We start from the raw sequence: 21,994 nt of genomic DNA on the forward strand, positions 1-21,994 counted from the left end.
CTTGGATGGCAGTTATATTTGCCTTTTAGCAGTCGAGGGCCTCCGCTAATTGTTCGGCTGCACGAAGTCTGTTAAGGGACCTAACATTCCACGTGCAGATCCGAAATTCATTGTCCTTATTTCGTTTGCTAGGGTCGTCATCAGTAAATCCGTCCATATCCGAGGCTTGTCCTCATTCCAAAACTACATCCTACTTCTGGTCGGGCAGTTACCCCGGCGGCAGAAGCCCTCAACCTGGAGGGCCAGGCCCTTTGATGACTCCAAGGACGAGAGGTTGGCTAAGCCGCTCCTTATAGACCTGTGCTCTGAATATATCTGAGACGCTACCGTTGATTCTTAAAATGAATTCTTCCACTACCGTCATTTGTTGGAAGTGCCTTGGTGGGAACACTCCTTCTGCATATACCCGCTTTCCATGGTAGAGAGGGATGCGTTCGCAGTTGGCTGCGGCATGGCCGAACCTTTGGCAACGCACGCATTGAAGCATGTCACCGCGTCTTTTTAATTTGTCCCAAGTGACAACCTGGTAGTTGAGGACGGTGATATTCCTCAAACTATCCAGTTTTCTGTTGGGCTAGAGCTGCACTAGAAATATTGGCAGTTTCCTTTTCTCCCGTCTGGACAAAGCGGTTTGGAATGGCTTGACGCTGATGATCTCGAGATCACCTCTCGCTTTGCGGCCTATGCCTTTTAGAAGGACCGTTTGGATTTTCGCCAACTTAGGGGTAAAACTGAAGTACTCAGTGGTGGCTTCCTTAAGTAAATATGTAATTTTTGTATGATCTTTAGGGTGACCATTCGTGCCGGCTAACCCGGGACTGTCCCGTATTTTTATAGCACGTCCCGGGTTTGTATTTAAGCCGGGAGGTATAAGTGTCCCGTATTTTGTAATTTGTCCCGTGATTGTCCCGTATTAGCACATTCTCTGATTTTTTTACTCAAAATTTTAAAAACTTTGTACGACAAACAATAAAAACAGTGGTTGGAACTTAAAAGTTTTTCTAATTTTGCGGATAAGAGTACTAAGTCTAGTACGCTGCTGAACCAAATCAAAAATTTTTCTAAGTCTCCAAAGTCAAACAATTCATTTGGATCAAGAAAAATTACAGTTCAATGTGAGGACAAATGATTAAAAACTCTCCAAATATTCTAGCACAGGTAAGAATTTCGTTGGTAAAGCCAAGTACGCTGCTGATGCGAAACAAAACATTTTAAGTCTCCAAAGTCGATAGCGAAAATGCTAACGCAAGCAAAAATAAATAAATTAAAAGTTAAAAAACCGTCAACACTGCTCTTAGAGTTAAGAAAAATGCACAGGACAGTAAAAAGTAAGTGACAAATGAGTGAAAACTCTGGAATTTTTTGCTAGAGTTTCGTACTGAAAATTGAAAAGCAAATCGAAATTTTTCGTTCAAGATTTCGTTAACGAAATTTTCTGTGGAAAATTTCGTTTCGCTTCAGCTGCGTACTAGGCTTAATGGTGCAACGACTTCGTTGTGCTGATTTTATATGAAAATTTTCGGATCGCCTGTAGGCTAGGCTTTAGTTAAATTTAAAAACTTTTAAGGACATGTTAAAAGTTTAATTAAAGATTATACAAATTCATTTTAAAATTTAATTTTATGTATATTATATTAAAATTAATATTTTCAAAATGATCGAGCGAATTTTGTATCTGTCCCGTGTTTCGCTTCTAGAAATATGGTCACCATAATGATCTTCCACTGTCTTGCAATGGATAGCATGTCTACTATTACTAAGACTTTTAATAAAAAAGTTTTCGCCCATGGCCGACTTACATAGCTTTATTGTGTCCTCTAGATCCATCCTGTACACACTAATTGATGGCTCATTTTCTTTCTTTGCTTTGGCTATCTAAACTGCTACTGGTGTCCTTTCCCTCCCTGCTGCTGTTGGGTCCGCACCTGCTGCTGGCTTCCACTAGGCTTGTATGCCTCTGCTGCTTGTTGTTGTTGTTGCTGTGTACTTTGCTGTTCTGGCAGTGGTTGTTGTTGTTGTTGCTGCTGTGGCTGTACTTGCTGCTGCTCTTGCACTTGTGCGGACAGCTGTAGTTGTTGTTGTGCAACTTGAGCAGGCAATTGTTATTGTTGGCGCTGTTGCTGCGGATGTTGTTGTCGCTGGGGTTGAGGGTCTTCTTGTTGCTGCAGTCGAAGCTGCTCTTGTTGTTGTTTTTGTTCCGCTGCTTTTGCTGCTTTAGCGGCTTCCTTGTCGGTGAGCTCTTGTTTGTCTTTGGCTCTGCGTGCTTGTTGCTTTTCTTTCAAGAGCTGAATAAGGGGCGCAACTTCTTGTTTGAGGGCATCCATTTTCCTCTCAAACTCACTGATTTTTGTTTGGAGGATCTGCTCCTCCTCTTCATCTTCGTCTGATGACGACTCTGGCGATGACAGACCAGCGAAATTGTTGCTGTCACCCGAAATGAAAAGCCCTTCTCTCCGCTCGGACCTCATCTTCGTCTAGTGCCTTCTGATTTAGTTTAGCTGCTGCTTCATTATTTGCTGTGCTCGCCGTTTCCTTCTCTTCAACTGGTAGCTTAGCTGCAGGTTTAGTAGGACTACGCTTCACAAGGTTCGGCTGTGGCTTTAGCGTCTCCTTTTACCCATACCTTTCGATGTCCACGCTTTATAGCCCGATTGCATAAGCCTTAACTCAAGCGAATGTTATTTGCAATTTTTTAGTTTTAAAAAAACCTCCAAGGAAATTTTGACCCAGCTTGGATTCGAACGCCGTTCCTTCGGCTCTCGGATCCGACGCCACTACCACTGAGCTATCGCTGACTTAATAGCCTTACTGGCTAACTTAATTCACGTTTACTAATCACTTTCCGATTACGAATTAATAACACTGTGAAAGCCGAATTGCGCGTGCACACTAGAGTGGAGCGTTTTTGGACTTTTCTTTCAGATCACTGCGTGCAACTCATGGTTTATGCCTTGTGCTCTTCTGAACATATTCTGATACTTTTTTTTTATTCGACAATGGTAAAATAAAAATCGGGAAGCCTCTGAAGATTGCTCGTATTTCACGAAAATCGATATTTTATGAGGAGTTAGAACCCATTTGAATTGACTTAATCTTTTTCATTTCACTACCAACTGCTCATAACTTATGCTGAGTGATCTCTAGTACCAGATCTGAACCCCTATTTTGAGTCGTTAATGGAAAAAACGAAATCGGGAAGGCTCCGAAAAATGCACATTTTCGCAAAAATTCAGATTTTTTAAATTGTATAAAATCCCACCCAGAACAAATTTCTTTTAGAACTTGTTTGTATTTGCTATATTTGTGAGAACCTCATTGAACCTTATAAGCTATGGAGCACTCAAACTGCGAACTTTTCTGTAATATTGACGTCGGTCGTTTATGGGGGATTTAAGAAAATGCTACTTTGACATCCCCTGACCCATTTCAATAGAATTTTAAACTCTAATACTACACTTAAAAACTTCGTTAATAAATTTAATTTTTATATATAACGATAACCTTTGTAACTGCGTTTAATTTATGTCGATATCTTAGTTCAATCCTTAGATATTTGACATTTAGGTGTTTCCATAATTCTTGCCTATACTATTTTCTTGCCCATGCTAAATCTTTATTTCGAAGTCAAAATGGCGTAATAATTATACCGTTTAACGATTTATTTTTATGAATTTAACAATATTAAAAACAAAAGTTTGTGGAAAACAAAAGATTGTATGGTATTTAAGAAAACCGTCTGCAGGTAAAGTTAAAAAAAAATTAAGCATGGGCAAGAATTATGGAAACACCTAAATGTCAAATATCTAAGGATTGAACTAAGATATCGACATAAATTAAACGCAGTTACAAAGGTTAGTGTTATATATAAAAATTAAATTTATTAACGAAGTTTTTAAGTGTAGTATTAGAGTTTAAAACTCTATTGAAATGGGTCAGGGGATGTCAAAGTAGCATTTTCTTAAATCCCCCATAAACGACCGACGTCAATATTACAGAAAAGTTCGCAGTTTGAGTGCTCCATAGCTTATAAGGTTCAATGAGGTTCTCACAAATATAGCAAATACAAACAAGTTCTAAAAGAAATTTGTTCTGGGTGGGATTTTATACAATTTAAAAAATCTGAATTTTTGCGAAAATGTGCATTTTTCGGAGCCTTCCCGATTTCGTTTTTTCCATTAACGACTCAAAATAGGGGTTCAGATCTGGTACTAGAGATCACTCAGCATAAGTTATGAGCAGTTGGTAGTGAAATGAAAAAGATTAAGTCAATTCAGATGGGTTCTAACTCCTCATAAAATATCGATTTTCGTGAAATACGAGCAATCTTCAGAGGCTTCCCGATTTTTATTTTTCCATTGTCGAATAAAAAAAAAGTATCAGAATATGTTCAGAAGAGCACAAGGCATAAACCATGAGTTGCACGCAGTGATCTGAAAGAAAAGTCCAAAAACGCTCCACTCTAGTGCACACTCTTCCACAGTACAAGATTGACAGTGCATTACTAATGTGCTATCTCACTATTGGAAATGATTATGATAAACAGCAAGTAAAGCTAAAGTGTGACTATAATTTTATAATTTTTATTTTTGTTCGTTTTTTTTTTTAGATGAACATTCACATTAAAATAAGATGAAGTTCACATTAAATTTAACTGAGTTTAAGTGGAATCTTCTTATTTTAAGCGGATATCACCTTATTTTAAGTTAATAAAATTTAATGTGCGCAACATCTTATTTTAAGGTGACACTTTTTTCTCCGTGTTGAAAAAAAAACTTTAAAGCAGAAAATAATATAAAATCTATTATATTTTCAAGATTTGTCTGAAAAAAAAGAAAAATATTGTACATGCATTGCATATATCTATTGTTTGAACAATATGTTGGATATATACTCAAAATTTTAACTAAAAAGAGAAAATTGTATCTAAATGAACTTACTAAAAAGAAAACAGGAAAGTAAAGTATTATGAAATTGATTATAAAAAAAAAATATATATATATATTTTATTTTAATGATTGAAAACTACAAAAAAAAATTATTTAGCAAATCAAACTTGTTATGAATATAGAAAAACAAATAAAAACTTGACCTTATTATGGAATTATAAATATTAAGAACAAAATATAATGAAGATAAATACTATTAAATAAAAAAAATGATGTTTATAATATTATACCTAAAATCAATGGGGGGAGCCCAACTAACATTTCTAGTTCGTTAAAGGTATTACAAAAGCTACATTTCAGCTAAATTTCACCATAGATTGAGGTCTCTTATTTCAGTGGTGGTGTGAACTTTTTGAAACCGTGCCGAGGAATGCAAGACTAGGAGGCAAACCAGTCACTAACGAGCTCTTTCGGATGCCTGGCAAGGTCCGAAATAGACTAGCCTTACCCCGGTACACGGCTCTGCCGGGGCTGACCTTTTCCTTCCCTTCGTGGAACCTTCTATAAACTCAAATAAAAAAAAAAAAAAAAAAAAATAAAACCAACAAAACATGGTGGGAAGCAAGGCTTGCCGGCCAATTGCTCTGAGTTAGCTGAAAAGCCTACGCAAGCAAGTGAAGCGACAGCCTTTTCCACGTCTACTACTAGTAAGTCGAGCTTCAAATCCTAATGCTAGTAGTAAAAACAATCTCCTTCCCTTGGTAAGTAGCGGAGGCGTAAAGTAAGTGAGGGAGGATGCCAAAATAGGGTCAAACTCATCGTTTGCGAGGATCAGAGATCGTTGCATCTCTATAAGCTTGCTGTGGGTAGTTTGGGTGAGATCTGGCCAGCTGCTAAGCTGGTTCTCCGACTGATCCAATTCAGTAATCCTTCTCTGCCCACTCACGATTTTAAAGTCTCAACCATCAAAAAAGAGCCGGTGGGGCGCTATCGTTCTGCTCTTGTTATTATTAACAAAGAGTCACTGGATCCTCTGGCTGAAACTGGGGGAGTCATCCAGTATGGTTTTGACAGCCTTGTGCTCAAAATATACAAAAAAATATGAAGAGATGGCAAGCCTTGCAGGCCATACGATGGAGTCCGAGATGGATGAATTAGGCATATGCAAAGCACTTTCAGTAATGGAGGAGGATGCATCATGCAGCTCTTCTGTTCCAGACCAGTCGTCATCTTCGATAGATCCCGCAAAGGGAACGAAACAAACCCCAGTGTCCGAAGAGGACGCGAACAAAAACACAGTGTCCGAAAAGGACGCGATCAATAATAAAGTGTCCGAAAAGGACGTAAAAGAAATATAATAAAGAGATGGTTGACAGTATGTCCGGTTTGGACACTGACAACGACACGCTTGAGGCTCTTCTCTCTGAGGATGAGTTATTATACTCTACTTCAGAAACGGAGGACCTTAATGCCACAGTGGTGGCTTATCTAGGCCATAGGTTAGATTAGTTAAGGTTAGGTAATATGGGCTGACAGTTGATTTTGTTACCGTCACACTTAGATCAATGTGATACCCTGAAGTATTGTAATTTCATGAAAAAGTGTTAACCTGTGAATGCTATGGGTAGACGAGCCATTTGGAGGACTTGACAAAGTTCAGCGGGCTATTGCCTGAGAGTTCTGATAGTTCTTCTAATTCATTAAAGAAGTAGTTTCCTAAGAGTTTTTTCCTAGTACGGCAGAGTGCTGGACAGTGACAGAGGAAGTGAACAGTGTTTTCTTGTTCGTCCTCATTGTCGCAGCCTCTACATAGATCATCCGTTTTAAGCCCCATTTTCTTTTTGTGGTATCCTAGTAGGTTATGTCCCGTTCTAGGGATCTTAAGGAAGGCTTACTAAGTAGTAAGATCTTATTTGATTTTTTCTCGTCGAAATTCGGCCATAGTTTCCTGGTTTGACCGCAGGTATCTAGGAGATTCCATCTTTCATTGGTTTTTTGTAAAATATTGTTGACAATATTTCGTTTTATTTCACATTGTGGGATTCTGATGTTATGGTCTATGAGAGAGGGATCAAGAACTGAGCCTTCCCTTGCAAGCTCATCCGCTTTTTCGTTGCAGAACACATCACTGTGGCCTAGAACCCAGCAGAGTCTTACATTATGCTGCATACCAAGAACCCCAAGCTCTTCGCAAGAAAGAAGCTTTGACTTGATTAAGGTGGCAGAAATCGCTTTTATTGCCGCTTGGCTATCAATGAAAAAGGTGATGTCAGCAGGTGATATCGCCATCATGGATATTTGTTTAGCAGCATTTTTTACTGTCAATATCTCGGCTTGGAAGACACTGCTGTAATCGGGGAGCAGAAATGGCAAGGTTGAAGTTTTTTGAGTAGAAACCTGCACAGACCCCAGTGTTCATTTTCGCGCCATCAGTAAAGATGACGATAGTCGGCCATGTAATCTGTACTTACATTGTCACCCCAACGTAGTTAGAAAGGATCGTAGTATGGCCGTTTTGACTAGTATTCCAAATGTTGGTTTGACTGACTTGCACTGTTTGCTGCTAATTCTTCTACAAATAGATCTAAGGGAGTGAGATTAAGGATTGCTTCCAAACCTGCGGTTGGAGTGGACCTCATCACCCCTGTAGTGCTATTGAATGCTGTTCTTTGTACTTTGGTTAGGGTCTTCAAGAATCGTGGATTTCTTCAGAGCTTGCCACCAGACTAAGCTGCCATAAGTCAACATGGGTCTGACAATGGCGGTATACATCCACATAATTATTTTAGGATTGGGTCCCCAGTTTCTACCAAGAATCCTATTACATGAGTAAAGTGCAAACGTGGCTTTCTTATATCTTTCTTGAATGTTTTGACCCCAGTTAAGTTTCTTATCCAAGATCACTCCGAGATATTTCGCCTTATCCGAAATCTTAAGTTGGCACCCATCAATTTTTGGCACTACAAAAGGAGGAATTTTCTTTCTGTTTGTGAAAAGTACCAGTTCTGTTTTAAGGGGGTTTACTTTAAGACCGCATCTCCTGGTCCAGTTACTGACCTTGGATAATGCGCTTTCTAATTGTTCGCTTACAGTGGTTAGGTATTTACATGTCGCTAGAAGAGCTAGATTGATGAGAGTCTCATTCGTCACCAAAATCCAATGAAGAGGTGAGAGAATACGACCTTGAGGGGTTTCTCTAAATGCGTATATTTTTATATGTAACCCACCTAATTCACTATTGATTTGTCTGTTTTTCAACATGCACACAACATATGTATATCAATTAACCTTTCAAGTGTTTTGAGTGTAAAAGAAGTTAGACTGATAGGTCTCAAATCTTTGGGTTCTGTGTGACTGGATTTACCAGTATAAAAGCCCTGTTCCATTGGAGGTGGTAGTTTACTCGTGAGTAGAAATCTACTACAACAACTACACTTTCGTATCTCCTCGATTAGAAGATCGTGTGTTATTTGTAGTACTAGATCTACTCATGAGTAAACTACCACCTCCAATTGAACAGGGTTAAAGACAACTTTGACTTCACGCCATGTTTTATAGACATATTCCAATTGTAGGCTATTTTGGAATATTGCGATCAGGTATGGAATAATGAAATCGCTACTTTTTTGCAGCATAAAGGGGAAGACGCCGTATAGGCCTGGAGATTTATAAGGAGAGAAGGATTTGATGACCCAGATCAACTTTTCTTTCGTAATAATTTCTCTAGGAATTTCACATATTGAGTGCAAAGGCTCGCCGAATGGTTTATACATTCGATAGTACTACAGAAGTTTCTTCAAGAGTTTGGCACGTAGAGTCTGCCTTGAACTTTCTTTGACTGGTTTTGTAAGATTCCCAGTCACTTTCTGCTCTAATGCGTTGGGTGTTTTGTTGTTTTTCTTCGCCGCGGAAGCCCATCACGCTCCAATTTTACCGTAGTCTGGTCAATGTTGCTGCAAGTAGTTAGAAGAAAAAGATTAAACTGTCTCCTAGCTACTTTGCATGTTCTAGGGTTACTATTTTGGCTGTCAAGATTTGACTTTTACAGCAGTATTTCTTTAGAATGTAGTTCCGTGATATTTCCTCTTACAGCCCAGGGTTCCTGTATCAGGGCTACGTCGTATTGTCTACTCTCCATGATGTAGACAAGGTTAGCAGTTGCGGCTTTACCATGATGCAGATGAGATGAGACGCTCCTTGCCATGGAGCTGACGTTTCCTGTATGAACTCCCGAAGCCATTCGAGAGTAATGTCGTTCTCGCAGTTCATCACCTTGAAACCATGGACAGTCGTAAGGTTACCGAAGAGTGGAACAGTCCAGCTCTTGACGATAGCCTCATTGACTTCCTCCAGGATTCTTAGTGCAAGGAGATGCCATTCATCATCAGTCAGCTTGCGTGTGGGCTTACCATAATCAGCTACAGCGACTTGGTGGCCTTTTACACTAGCCCGGGAGGTCTTAAATTTCTTCTTTGTCTTATTAGGCGAAGAGTTGGTTGGTGAATCAGCGTCATTTCCAGCTCTTTTGAAGGTGCTAGGTGTTTCCGTGATACCTTGTTCTGCCGCTGCACGCAAATGCTGTTGGGATTTGTCCAATGCAATTCACTCTTTTGCCGAAAGGGACTCTGGAGTCCTTTTGGCAAAGCGACGGACAATCCTTTCAGCGTTGCGATTCTGACGGCGACGTAACTCCCTTTCATCGATCGCCCTAGCCTTTCGCTGTTTGGTCCTTTTGTTAATGACCGTAGCTAGGCTATTAATCTTGGTGTTGTTCGTGAGGTCTACGGGTTCAGAATCCGTGGAGGTGTTTTGGATATCCTGTGGGCATTGGCTTACCAAGTTATCCTTGCACACCCCTTTATCCTTAACCGTAGTGCTGAACGTGCGGTCCTCGGGTTTAGACTCAATGGAAGTGTTTTGGATATCCTGTGGGCATTGGCCTACCAAGTTATCCTTGCACCCCACTTTATCATTAACCGTAGTGTTGAAAGTGCGGTCTGCAGGTTTAGACTCCGAGGAAGTGCTTTGAATATCCTGTGGGAATTGGGATACCAAGTTATCCTTGCATCCCCCCTTTATCCTTACCCTCGTCAGTTGTGTCTTTCTCACCCGCTTTACCAATCGTACCCCTAGGTGCTACGATTGTTTTGGCTGATGAGATGCTCGGCACAACGACCGACGTGTGTCCGCACGACCTGATCCGTCTTGTTCTTTTTGGACGATTGCTCGTCTGCCACTACCGAGTCATTAGCACTCGACGTCGATGGGATTTTCCCCTTCCCTTGTTTTGAAACATGGGCAGCAGGAGGCCCCATCTTGGTCTTTTTACTCGGACCTTTAGAAGAGGGGGGGGGTTTGGTGCAAGACTAGCATTTCCCAAGCCCTCCATCCATAAAGGCACGAGCATTGTGTAGCCTCATCCTCTCTATATCGGACATCTGGCCCCAGTCCAGTTTGCCCAACATTTGGATCGTCTTTTTGCAGTTGGAGACTCTGCTCCGCCTGGACGAGCTCGATAAGATGGAGCTCGTGACTGAGGAAATCTCACTGACGTTATCGTCGACGTCAATCACATTTGCTCCATCTTCCATATTGAGGTTGGCAAAAGGGTGGAGGAGATTATACTCTTCCTCTTCAGTTAGCTCATATTTGTTATTCATTTTAAATTCTTCGCGCTGCTTATAGGTTTGGATGTATCTTGGAAATAAAAAGAAAAAAAAAAACAAAAAAAAAGAAAAGAATAAAGAAAAGGATTTAAATACATAAGCAGTAAAATAATAAATAAAAAGTATAAATAGATGTCTTGATTTAATAATTATTTTAATGCAAATTAGTTCAATGTTAAGAATAAAGGGAAATGTTACTGTCAAACCGGCTGCTGTCAACTATCTTGCATACCCCTTCAGCAAAAGGTTGACGAACTCAGCTTGTATATTTTCCTTGAGCGCTGCTTCGCGTTTAATTTTTTTGTGGAGACACATCAGCCTGTTGAACGCGGTGTTGTAACTATCAGGCATCTTTGGATTGTCATGTTGCCAGAGCAATTCTATTTCGTACCGGTTCATCAAAGGCTTACAGGTAGAATCTGCAATGCTCTTTTGTCTTCTTCGGAACATATGAGGGTTGATGATGATTCCAATGCAAAATAAGCTTTCATCTCTTCATGAAGGTCATCAGAACGTTGAACACAGTCACAAGAATGCATATTGAGGTGGTTGTTTGTTGATGGTTGGGTAAACTTCCTTGCAACGCCCATCCTAATCGAGTTTTCGTAGCGATTGGCTAGTTCCAGGAACTTTCTCGAACTTTAAGGCCCATTGCTAGCTTCCAGCTGTCTAATTTGATTAGAATCGTTGGCCGTGCGTTCTGGTAGGACTCAATTGGAGGACCAGCCAAGTAAGGATACCTCTGATTGATTCTATACATGTCCAGTGATTGTATAAGAAGTGAAATGTTTTCCACTGTGTGAACACCATGCAGAATATATTTGGTTTCATTGTGTTGACCTGAGTTCTTGCATGAAGTTTGCATCGAGGTTTCTTCAACACGGGTGGTGTCGCCTGTCCAGCGGAAACATAAAGATTTGTTAACACCAGCCAAACCTAAACTGTCGAAGACTTCTCTTTCCATTAAAGTCACAGATGAACCTTCATACAGAAAGACAAATGTGTTTATAAATTTATTTTTTAAATAAACGCGAATTGGAACAATGCGGAAGCAGGGTTTCTCCCCCTCGTCAACGTCACTGTGCGCGTTCACATGCCCACTCGGAATAACAGAAAATTCATTTTCACTTACTTGGTTCCTTTCATGACTTACTTGCGCTGCAGGCTTGTATAACAGGGGGTGATGCTTCGCTTTACAATTTTGAATACCACATTCATTGTTGGTACATATAGCAACTCCCACTTTTATTGTATGCCATTTTCTCAAAAACAGCTCAGTGAGAAATTTTATGATCAGTTCCGTTGCAGGCAACACAAACCGTATTGCCTGATGACTGTTGAACTTCTGTATGAGTATTTTAATTAAAACTCCACACTTCTTGAATGGAAATGGTGACACGACTTGAATTGACTTGGGGCTTCAGCAATATGTTCTTACCAGAAACTAAATGCTTTCACAACAGGGACATGTTCGTTTTTTTGATGCATTGCCCAGTTGAGCTTGTATTGACCTGGCAATTTATCGACGAAGTCTTTAACAAGCATTGGATTATTTAAGTATGCTGACATTTGACAAGCTTCCATTGTAGAACATACATTGCTTATAGTTAAAGAAAACTCAATTATATGCTCTAATTTTTCTTTCGGCGGTGATAGTTTTCGCGCCTTGTTAACCATGTTATCATTGTAGGTGTATGTGTATACGTACTTCTATACGGTTGATTAAATAAAGCAGTTTGCGTTGCGTTTGTATGTGACGCTGTGGTACTATTTGGCAAATATGATGCCGATGTCTGCTGGTGTGGAAACAGAGGAACTACCGTTGGCGTTGTGAGCACAGGAATTCAGCGGTATGGCAAAGGTTGATAGTTCGAGTTTACCGTACTCAAAGAAGTTCTATCAATTGCTCTATTTACGGTGCTCACCTATACTGCTGTTAGAGCTGTAGCAAATCGGATGTATTCGTTACTAAAATGCGGGTATTTGCTACAGAAACGAGTAACGAAACGTTACTTTCTAAACAGTATCGTTTCACGTATTTTTCGTTACTGGGTACTGAAATAACGAAACATACGCGATACGAAACATACGAGTAACGACCCCATTCCAATTTCAATATTAAATCATCCGATATATGAGATACGAAACGAAGTGATACAATCAATTTGTCGCATTTAGCATCTCGTATCGATATCGTTACCGTAGTCGAAATGCTAATTCCAGATAATTATCTAGAGTTTACTTTTGTCTCGATAAAAACAGTAGTGCCAAGGTGTCGTTGTATTATCGATAATAATTTATACAGAAATATCAAAAGAGACGTTTTAGTATTTTCTCTATGTGGCCGAAATATACCCATGCCGCAACCAATGTGCTTATGACCTTTTGGTTAATGGTCTTGAAATGTAGCTTAAGAATGTACAAAAGTTTTTTGGTTTTTTCAAAAAATTTGTTTATTTTCAACTAAAAAAAGCAGAAAAAACGAGGTTTGAAAATCACTCTCAATAGAAAAAAAATGAAAAATTGTTCGACATGGTTGTATTGAAGTGTTAATATTCCGAGATCTACGCGATGTACTTTTGAAATAAAGGTCTCTAAAGAATTGTGATAAGATTACTGAACGAATATGAACAAAAAATTACCAAAGTTTTGTCGAAAAATTAGGAAAGAAATAAAAAAAGTTTACACGTTTGATTAAAAAAAATCGAAAAAAAAATTGGTACAGCTCCCTTCAAACTTATATAACATTAGAACGCCGCAACTTAAATTAATGTTTATGGCTTTAAAATGAAGCTTAGATTATACAAATTGTTTTTCGTTTAAGAAAAAACAAATTTTACACCCTAATACCAACATACGAAACATACTTAAAATACCAAACATACGAAACGTATCAAATACATGAAATATACGAAATGTACGAAACATAGGAAGCATGCGAAAGTAATGAAAGTAACAAAGCATACGAAACACACAAAACATAAGAAATATACGAAAAATACGAAGCACACGAAAGTAACGAGCCTGGTACGCTGCTCGCGCTAAATTTTAGCTCCCATACAAATTATCGAAAATTTTTAGCCGAGCTAAAATCTACACGGAGAAAAAATAAGGTCTGAACCACCTTATTTCTGGTACATTTTACTTAAACGTAAAGTAAAAATAGGGATGACTCCCCAATAAAATGAAATTTACCTTACTTTTCTAGTAAATTTATAGCTTATGATTAACTTTACAGTAAAGCCTTTTTTGTATGAATTCCTAATAGAAATTACTAGAAAGTTAGGTACATATTTTACCTCACTATAAGGCCGAAAATATTGATTTTTAAAGTAAATTGAACTTCTGTATATGGAAGGTATATAATTTAATTAAAGATTGGATCAAATAAAGTCAATTTCATTTTTATTGATGACATTTTTCTAAATAAAATTGTATGCATCTATCTTACAAAAATTAATTAAAATAAAAAAAGGTTTGTTATTACTGAAAAACATAACTGGTTGACATGTACTTAATCCTCAAAGCCATTTAGGAGTAAGTACGTATGACCCTGTTATATTTTCCAATAATAACAAAAATCACCTTTTTTTATTTTAATTAATTTTTGCCAGATAAATGCATAAGATTTTATCTAGGCAAATATCATCAATAAAAATGAAATTGACTTTATTTGATCCAATTGTTTGCGAATTCTTTATGACTTAATGTAATTATCCCGCACTCGCCACCTTTCCTAGAATTCAGTATTATTATTACCTTAGTGTAAGGTAAAACTTATTCATAGAATATTTAAAATTGTATAATATGTTTTACTAGAATCTTAAAGTGCAAAGATTCATACACTTTTTTGGTTGAAGGTATATTTGACTCTACGTAAAGAAAATATTGCTACCCGTAAGGTATATACTACTTTAATTTGTTCACCATAATTTGCTTGTAAAAATTACTTTACGGATCCAAGAAATGTTCAATACGTAAGGTAAATTTTACTTAAAATCTAGGGCTTTTTACTTTAATTACCTTACTAATCATATGGAGTATAAAATACTAGATTCATTTTTCTTCGTGTATACCATACAAACAATCGATAACTTGTATGGGAATTTTATCTCGAATAAAATTATCCCACTTGATCCATATAGATCATGAATTAATACGTATTACAACAAATATATGAGATCCTGCTTTTCATCAGGATCATGATTCGTGATCCTGATGAAAAGCAAGATCTCATGTAGTTTTTAAAATACATGTTAATTAATGATCTATATGGATCAAGTGATAATAAAAATCGGCTATTATTGATGCGGATACACGGAGAAAAATGAATCTAGTATTTTATACTCCATATGACTAGTAAGGTAATTAAAGTAAAAAGCCCTAGATTTTAAGTAAAATTTACCTTACGTATTAAACATTTTTGGATCCGTAAAGTAATTTTTACAAGCAAATTATGGTGAACAAATTAAAGTAGCTACCTTACGAGTAGCAATATTTTCTTTACGTAGGTAGAGTCAAATATACCTTCAACCACAAAAGTGTATGAATCTTTTCACTTTAGGATTCTAGTAAAACATATTTTACAATTTTAACTATTCTATGAACAAGTTTTACCTTACACTAAGGTAATAATAATACTGAAGTCTACGAATTTTCCCCAATAGAGATCAGTGCCCTCGATACATAGAAAAAAACTCTGAAAGCTGTCATTGAAAAGTGCGCCATTTGTTCTCCATTTGTGTTTGATGTTTTTTTTGTCAAAGCTTTTAAGGTGGCGAGTGCGGGATAATTACATTAAGTCATAAAGAATTCGCAAACAATTGGATCAAATAAAGTCAATTTCATTTTTATTGATGATATTTGCCTAAATAAAATCTTATGCATTTATCTTGTAAAAATTAATTAAAATAAAAAAAGGTGATTTTTGTTATTATTGGAAAATATAACAGGGTCATACGTACTTACTCCTAAATGGCTTTGAGGATTAAGTACATGTCACTCAGTTATGTTTTTCAATAATAACAAACCTTTTTTTATTTTAATTAATTTTTGTAAGATAGATGCATACAATTTAATTTAGAAAAATGTCATCAATAAAAATGAAATTGACTTTATTTGATCCAATCTTTAATTAAATTATATACCTTCCATATACAGAAGTTCAATTTACTTTAAAAATCAATATTTTCGGCCTTATAGTGAGGTAAAATATGTACCTAACTTTCTAGTAATTTCTATTAGGAATTCATACAAAAAAGGCTTTACTGTAAAGTTAATCATAAGCTATAAATTTACTAGAAAAGTAAGGTAAATTTCATTTTATTGGGGAGTCATCCCTATTTTAACTTTACATTACCAGAAATAAGGTGGTTCACATCTTATTTTTTCTCCGTGTACCAGTATCAAAAATAACGTATACATGCGGGTACACATTTTGTCGATACTTTTACAGCCCTAACTGCTGGGATCGCAGTAGATAGACTTGTTTCTGCATTATTCGGCATGATGTCTTGATGTAGGGTTCATGGAGATGAAGATGCTTGTGGATGGATTGTGAATCCTGACATGAGGCCAATATTCTGTACGTTCGGAGCAGCACTAAATTTGGAAGTTGTTGTAACTGCACTATTTATGCAGAATTCGCAACTCCAGCTGACATCAGCTAATTAACTTTTAAACCACTATTAACACCGACACATTCGAAATGATACCACTTGCCGCAAGAATCACATTGAAATATTTGTTCTGTTTCACCTTCACTACACAAATTGCAGACCGAAACACCATCATCTTGCATTATCTTTTTTTGAAGACCCAACCCATAGAATCCGTTGCGTCCGTTCCGTCAATCCATCCATTGAAGTTGAAGGATGGGACAGAAAGGGGTGACCCATAGAATACGTCTAACGACGGATTGCTTTTTGACAGCTCACTTCAAATTCCAAGGTGTGTTCGATATTTATCGCTGAATGTGCACTAAGGAAGTTCTGATGCAAGAAATTTTTTACTATTATTGTTCTTTTTTTTAATAAAATAAAATGCACGACTAGATTTCCTCTAGGTACTTGCTCTTCACTTAAAAACTATTTTTTATAACAAATTATGATTTGTAGGTAGGACTTTGGCATAGTAAAATTGAACTCTACAACAGAATTTGAGTATTTAATTGATATAATTTATTAGATATATCATTAAATGTTACTTTTATTACATTTTCTTCACAAATATACAATTAAAGTTCACAATTCATAAAATCGGAGAAGAAAAGAACACAGTTCTTAGTTCTGAAACTCCCCGGTGTGCACTCAGAAGCAGAAAATCGAACTGATCTATTGTTGACAACCAACACTTTAAGCAAGAAAACGGAGTTCAGAAAAAACACTCTGACCTCCGACCGAGAAAAACGGGGTTGCACTCACACACTTGCAACTTTTTGTGTATGAACACAAAGTCGAAGGAGAAGTCGTTGTGAAAAAACCAATACATATATGTAAAATCGGCTCCGCTTTGATTATAATTTCCATACTAATTTGAGCCGCCTTCGGACCCGTTTCTGAGCCGAAGTCGGACTCAGCTCCGCCTGAGGCGGAGCGGATTTTGACCGAGGTCGGACTTGTTTGCTTGAAGGGAATGTCAAAGGATTCGACGGATGAAAAAGTAGAAAGTTGGGCTACTTCTTCCGTCGAATCCGTCCGTCTCCTTCCGATCCGTAGCTTATGGGTCGCTTTCCATAAAAACGTGTGTATTTTATTGAGCTGTCAGTAGAAAACTTCGACGGAACGGACGCAATGGATTCTATGGGTTGGGGCCTTGAGGCATTTTCTTTTAGCGCGATTCCGATTAAGCTAAACTGAATTACCGATTAATAAAATAATTAAATTGTTTTAAAGATTAGTTGGAGCCGAAATCTTATCAAAATCAAAAAGTATACAGCCGACACAATTTTAATAGCAATTATAAATTTATTTAACTTCAAATATAAATTATAATGAACGCTTTAAAACAATTTGTGTTACTACCACAATTTTGATTTTTCGACTGCTTGATTTAACTTTCGTTTGTTAACTCAACAGCTATGTTTATAACAGAGGTTGGAATATTTTTTGTAAATAGAATCAGTTAGTAAATGAGTTTACCTCTTAATTAAGTTCAATACAGGGTGTTTGAATTTTCAGTACTACAATTTATAGTTATTATGAAATGTATATATTTTTAAGATCAAAATACTGGGAATTTATAAAAAGATAAATAATTATGGCGGTAACAAAAGGAATATCCAGCCTTGAGGTGGCTGCGGAGGTGGTGCTTGCAGTGGTGGTGGGGGCGGCTGTGGAGTTGGTGGATGCTGTTGTGGTGGTGGGAACTTTGAAGTTATTTCCTGTGGTGGAAAAAGAGGCAATGGCTCCTGATTCGTCGGTTGGTTGGATCGGAATCCTTTGAGCGTGTCTTTTTAGTGTTGTGCTCTTCATGTATCGTAAAATTGAGTTCACTGGTTCGTGCGCAATGACTGTACCAGCTGTAGCGCGTGTTGTAATTGTAGCAGATGCAGCCTGCGCTGTAACAGTACTAGATGAAGCGAGTTGGCTTGCGGTTAAAGCTGTAGAGGTTCTTTTAACTTCAGTCCAGTTTTCTGTCTCTTCTTCTTGGAATTCCATTTGATCTGCGGCCATTTTGGTGCGTTTGGATTTGTGGTTAGGATGTTCCGTTAGGAGGGACCCTCCATTTTTTATTTCAAGCAATGTGGGGGCAATGTGTGCAAAGCCTCCGTCATGTTTTCCAAACGTGTGGTTTCAGAAGAAACAACTTTTTACTCTGAATTTGATAATTTTTATTGTCAATACTTTATCTAGGTTTAAGATCTTTTACTTTTTAGTTAAAAAAGACTATTTTTACTTTATTTAATCTAAAATTCTTGAGAAAATTTCAGATTTAATTTAATGAAGATCAATCAGAAAACCCTATCTCGAATTTCAACATTCGGCCTTGTTGCATAAAAGCAGCAAGTTAACCCGTATATTAAATTGTAAACCTTTTTTTAATTTTCAAAGGCATATAAGGCCCAAATTTATTAAGGCAGAATGGCCCCAATTCCAATTTGGGACTCATGTTTATCCAATCGAGGTATAGGTTTCAAAAAAGTTTTTTTGTGTTATGTGCCTCTTATTTATTTATTAACAGATTAGTTTCAAGAAGTGACATATAGCGCCCACTTTTTGTTTATGGGAGTTATGTCCCAGTTCCACTTGATTGGGTCGACATTTAAGTTAAGAATTATATTAATACATCAATATAATAAAATATGAATAATAGAGTGGGCTGAAAAACATTTTTTTTCGAATTTCAAATCGCAATAGCGCGGAAAAGGTGCGAATGGTGAAGACTAATAAGGGTTTAAAAAATAATCAAAATCAGTTCATATCTTCCGGTCGCGCATCGGCTCTGAAGTATGAAAAAAATTTAAAAAATGGTATTTTTACAACATATTATTTTTTATAACATATTATTTTTTTAATATAAAAGCTTTAGAAAACTTTCATATGAGCTTAATATAAACTAGAAAAACAAAATTGGCTCAAATTGGTTAAGGACCTCGGTGGCGCATGTGTTTACGATATTTTTTTCTTTTTTATAAACTATTTGTTAAATTATTATTTTTACCAAATTAGTATTAAAAATGAAGTTGACACAATTAGTGAAAGCCATGAAGTCGCTGAAGTTTTAAAAATCTTTCGGTCAAGAACGCTTTGGCTATTTATTATTCTCTTTGTCGCACAGTGGTGCCTTTGGTGCCTTTTGGCTTCAAAAATCATTTTCTCGGACTGGATATCCGGGTCTGAACACCCCGAGGACAACCTAGTCAGCAAACTTTAAATTAAGTTTATCCATGTATAATATTTATTTATATTTTATAACTTAGTCATTGTATAAGGTTAGGCCCCCTCTGTGCCAACAAAATTTTGTATCTATCAATGTATCTTAGACATAAATTAATTTTAAGTCAATTGTAAATAACAAGTTCAATAAAAACAAAATTGAATTGAATTGATCATTTTCTCAGCCATTTCTTGATGAAAAGTCATGAAATTTAGTACACTGAAGTATATAAGTATCAGAAATACGAAAAAGCTACCAACATTTTTACTCAAAATGGTGGTCCCAAAATGACGGTCAGAATTAGCGTTTATAGAATCTTCTTTTGTGAAACGCTAAAAATTTAGCTAAAACCATTAAAGTAGTAAACCGCACTTTTGACGTTTTTTTGTGCTGTTTTTTGTTTTCTTTTAAAGTTAGCACAATTTTTTCATCTTTTAATTTTTTATCTTTCTTTACATCGACTTTCAAACATAATGGAGTTTTCTTTCTCTAGCAAAAAAATCATAGCTTCCACAATTTCTAACTTATTTTAATAAACAAACATCTATGTATTTAATTCAAAATGAATACAACAATAAAACTGTTTATAAAAAAAATTTTCAAAACTCAAAATATAGCCTAAAACGGTCTCCGAATTCTAAAAAACGGTTACAATATGTTGTATTTTGAGATTCAGTCCATAATATCATCACCCAATTTGTTGCTTAAGCAAAATAAAAAACATTTTCAAAAAGAACAAGTACTCCTCTGTTTAGAAATGTAAAAAAATCTGAAATGGACCGCAAAATGACTGAGTAAAAAATCGTTGAAATGTGAAAAGTTTCAAGTATCGAAATATGATGTACTCAGTAAAACTAACAACCTCTGCTAGGTCACTTCCAAAGTAATTAACATGATTTTTATTCTGTAATACAGTGTTATTTATAACTTAACATACTTCTTTACTACTTACTTACCTACTTACTATTTTACTAAACTTTAAAAAAATATTTTGATCTTTATTTTCTTACTTACTAACTTCTGTATTTTTTTACTTATAAATATTTTCACTAACTCATAAATATTCTGATTTTTACTTTCTTATATTTACTTTATTATATGTTGCTGCTTGCAACAAAATAATTTGGTTATTTCTTGCCAAACATCCAAAACATCACCCTATAACATTTTGTTTCGTTTTAGCACAACAATTATTCATAATTCAATGTCAATGTCAACATCGAATGTAGGCCAAGGCCAGGCATTGAACTTCGCACAATATCATCACCATCATCGGTCGCTCCCGAATAGCGGTGGTTGCGACCGAAATATAGCAACATCTTCATCATCGATAACTACATAATAGCAAAGGTATAACAAGACATCGAACAACTGCATCATTGCCTTTGACCCATAGCAACGATCTCGCTCCCAAATAGCGGTGGTTGCGACCGACGATGACTGAAGCAAGTTCAAGCAAAAGAACACAACAACAACAGGTGTTATGTATACATTGTAAAATAGAATAAAAGCCGAAGCTTTTTGTCCATTATAAACCACACTCAAGTGCATTATCTTGTATTTCATCATCATTTTTGTTAAACTTTAACTTTGAATAAATAATATTATTTAATAAAATTATCAATTTGTCGACTTTGATTTCAATTTGGTTAATTTTGTCGCTTTCTTATTCGCCTAAAAAGCTAGCTGCTTCATAAAGATCCTTCGGGACGGATATTAATCAGTATTTTTTGATTCAATTTGCACAATTTGCAAAAAATTTAATCGTGAACATTTTTGAAATTTGAACAATCGTGAAGTAAACAATCGTGAATTAAACAATCGTTAATTGAACAATTGTAAAATAAACAGATTCTAACATGCCAGACGATATCGAAAATAAATCGGATGAGTCTCATCAAACTGAATTAAAAGCTCTGCGATCTCAACGAGCTGTCATTCTTGGACAGCAAACAAAAGCCAAAAACTATTTGTCCGCTAATTTGAGTTCTCTTAATCGCTTTCAGGTTGAAACCAAATTGCAGATGCTTGAAACCCAGAACATCAACTTCGAGAAAGTGCAATCCCAAATTGAACGTCTTGATGAAGAAGAACTTGCAAGCGGTAAAAGAGATGCATTCGAAGAAACGTATTACATTTTGCGGTCAGATATGCTCCAACATCTGGACACTTTTTCGGCACCGAATAGCACCATCGCACCCAACAACGACACCATTTCACATAAACCTCGCTTGAATTTGCAAAAGTTAGTACTCCCATCATTCTCTGGATCGTATACAAAATGGATGGATTTCCCAGATATGTTCAACTCGCTCATCCACAATAACAAAGAGCTCACAAACATCGAGAGGTTCCAGTATCTCCGATCATGCATTCATGGAGACGCTGCCAGAGTAATTGAGTCTTTAGAATGCACCAGCCAAAACTATGAAATTGCCCTCGAACTTCTCAAATCTCGATACGACAATAAACGGTTTTTATTTCAGGCACACATCCAAGAAATATTCCAGTTGCACTCCAGCTAAACCAACTGTGGAAACTATTCGTGGCATGATAGACACCATC

General features: G+C 36.6%; 1 protein-coding gene across 1 annotated transcript; it reads left to right on the plus strand.

Annotated features, from left to right (window-relative positions):
* The first annotated feature begins 21,288 nt into the window (after nt 1-21,288).
* LOC129908788 (uncharacterized) lies at nt 21,289-21,954 on the plus strand. The gene has a single exon (XM_055985552.1). The coding sequence runs from the start codon at nt 21,289-21,291 to the stop codon at nt 21,952-21,954; it is 666 nt and encodes a 221-aa protein (XP_055841527.1).
* The last annotated feature ends 40 nt before the right edge of the window (nt 21,955-21,994 follow it).

This window comes from Episyrphus balteatus, chromosome 1 (genome assembly GCF_945859705.1).
Source record: "Episyrphus balteatus chromosome 1, idEpiBalt1.1, whole genome shotgun sequence".
Lineage (NCBI taxonomy): Eukaryota > Metazoa > Arthropoda > Insecta > Diptera > Syrphidae > Episyrphus > Episyrphus balteatus.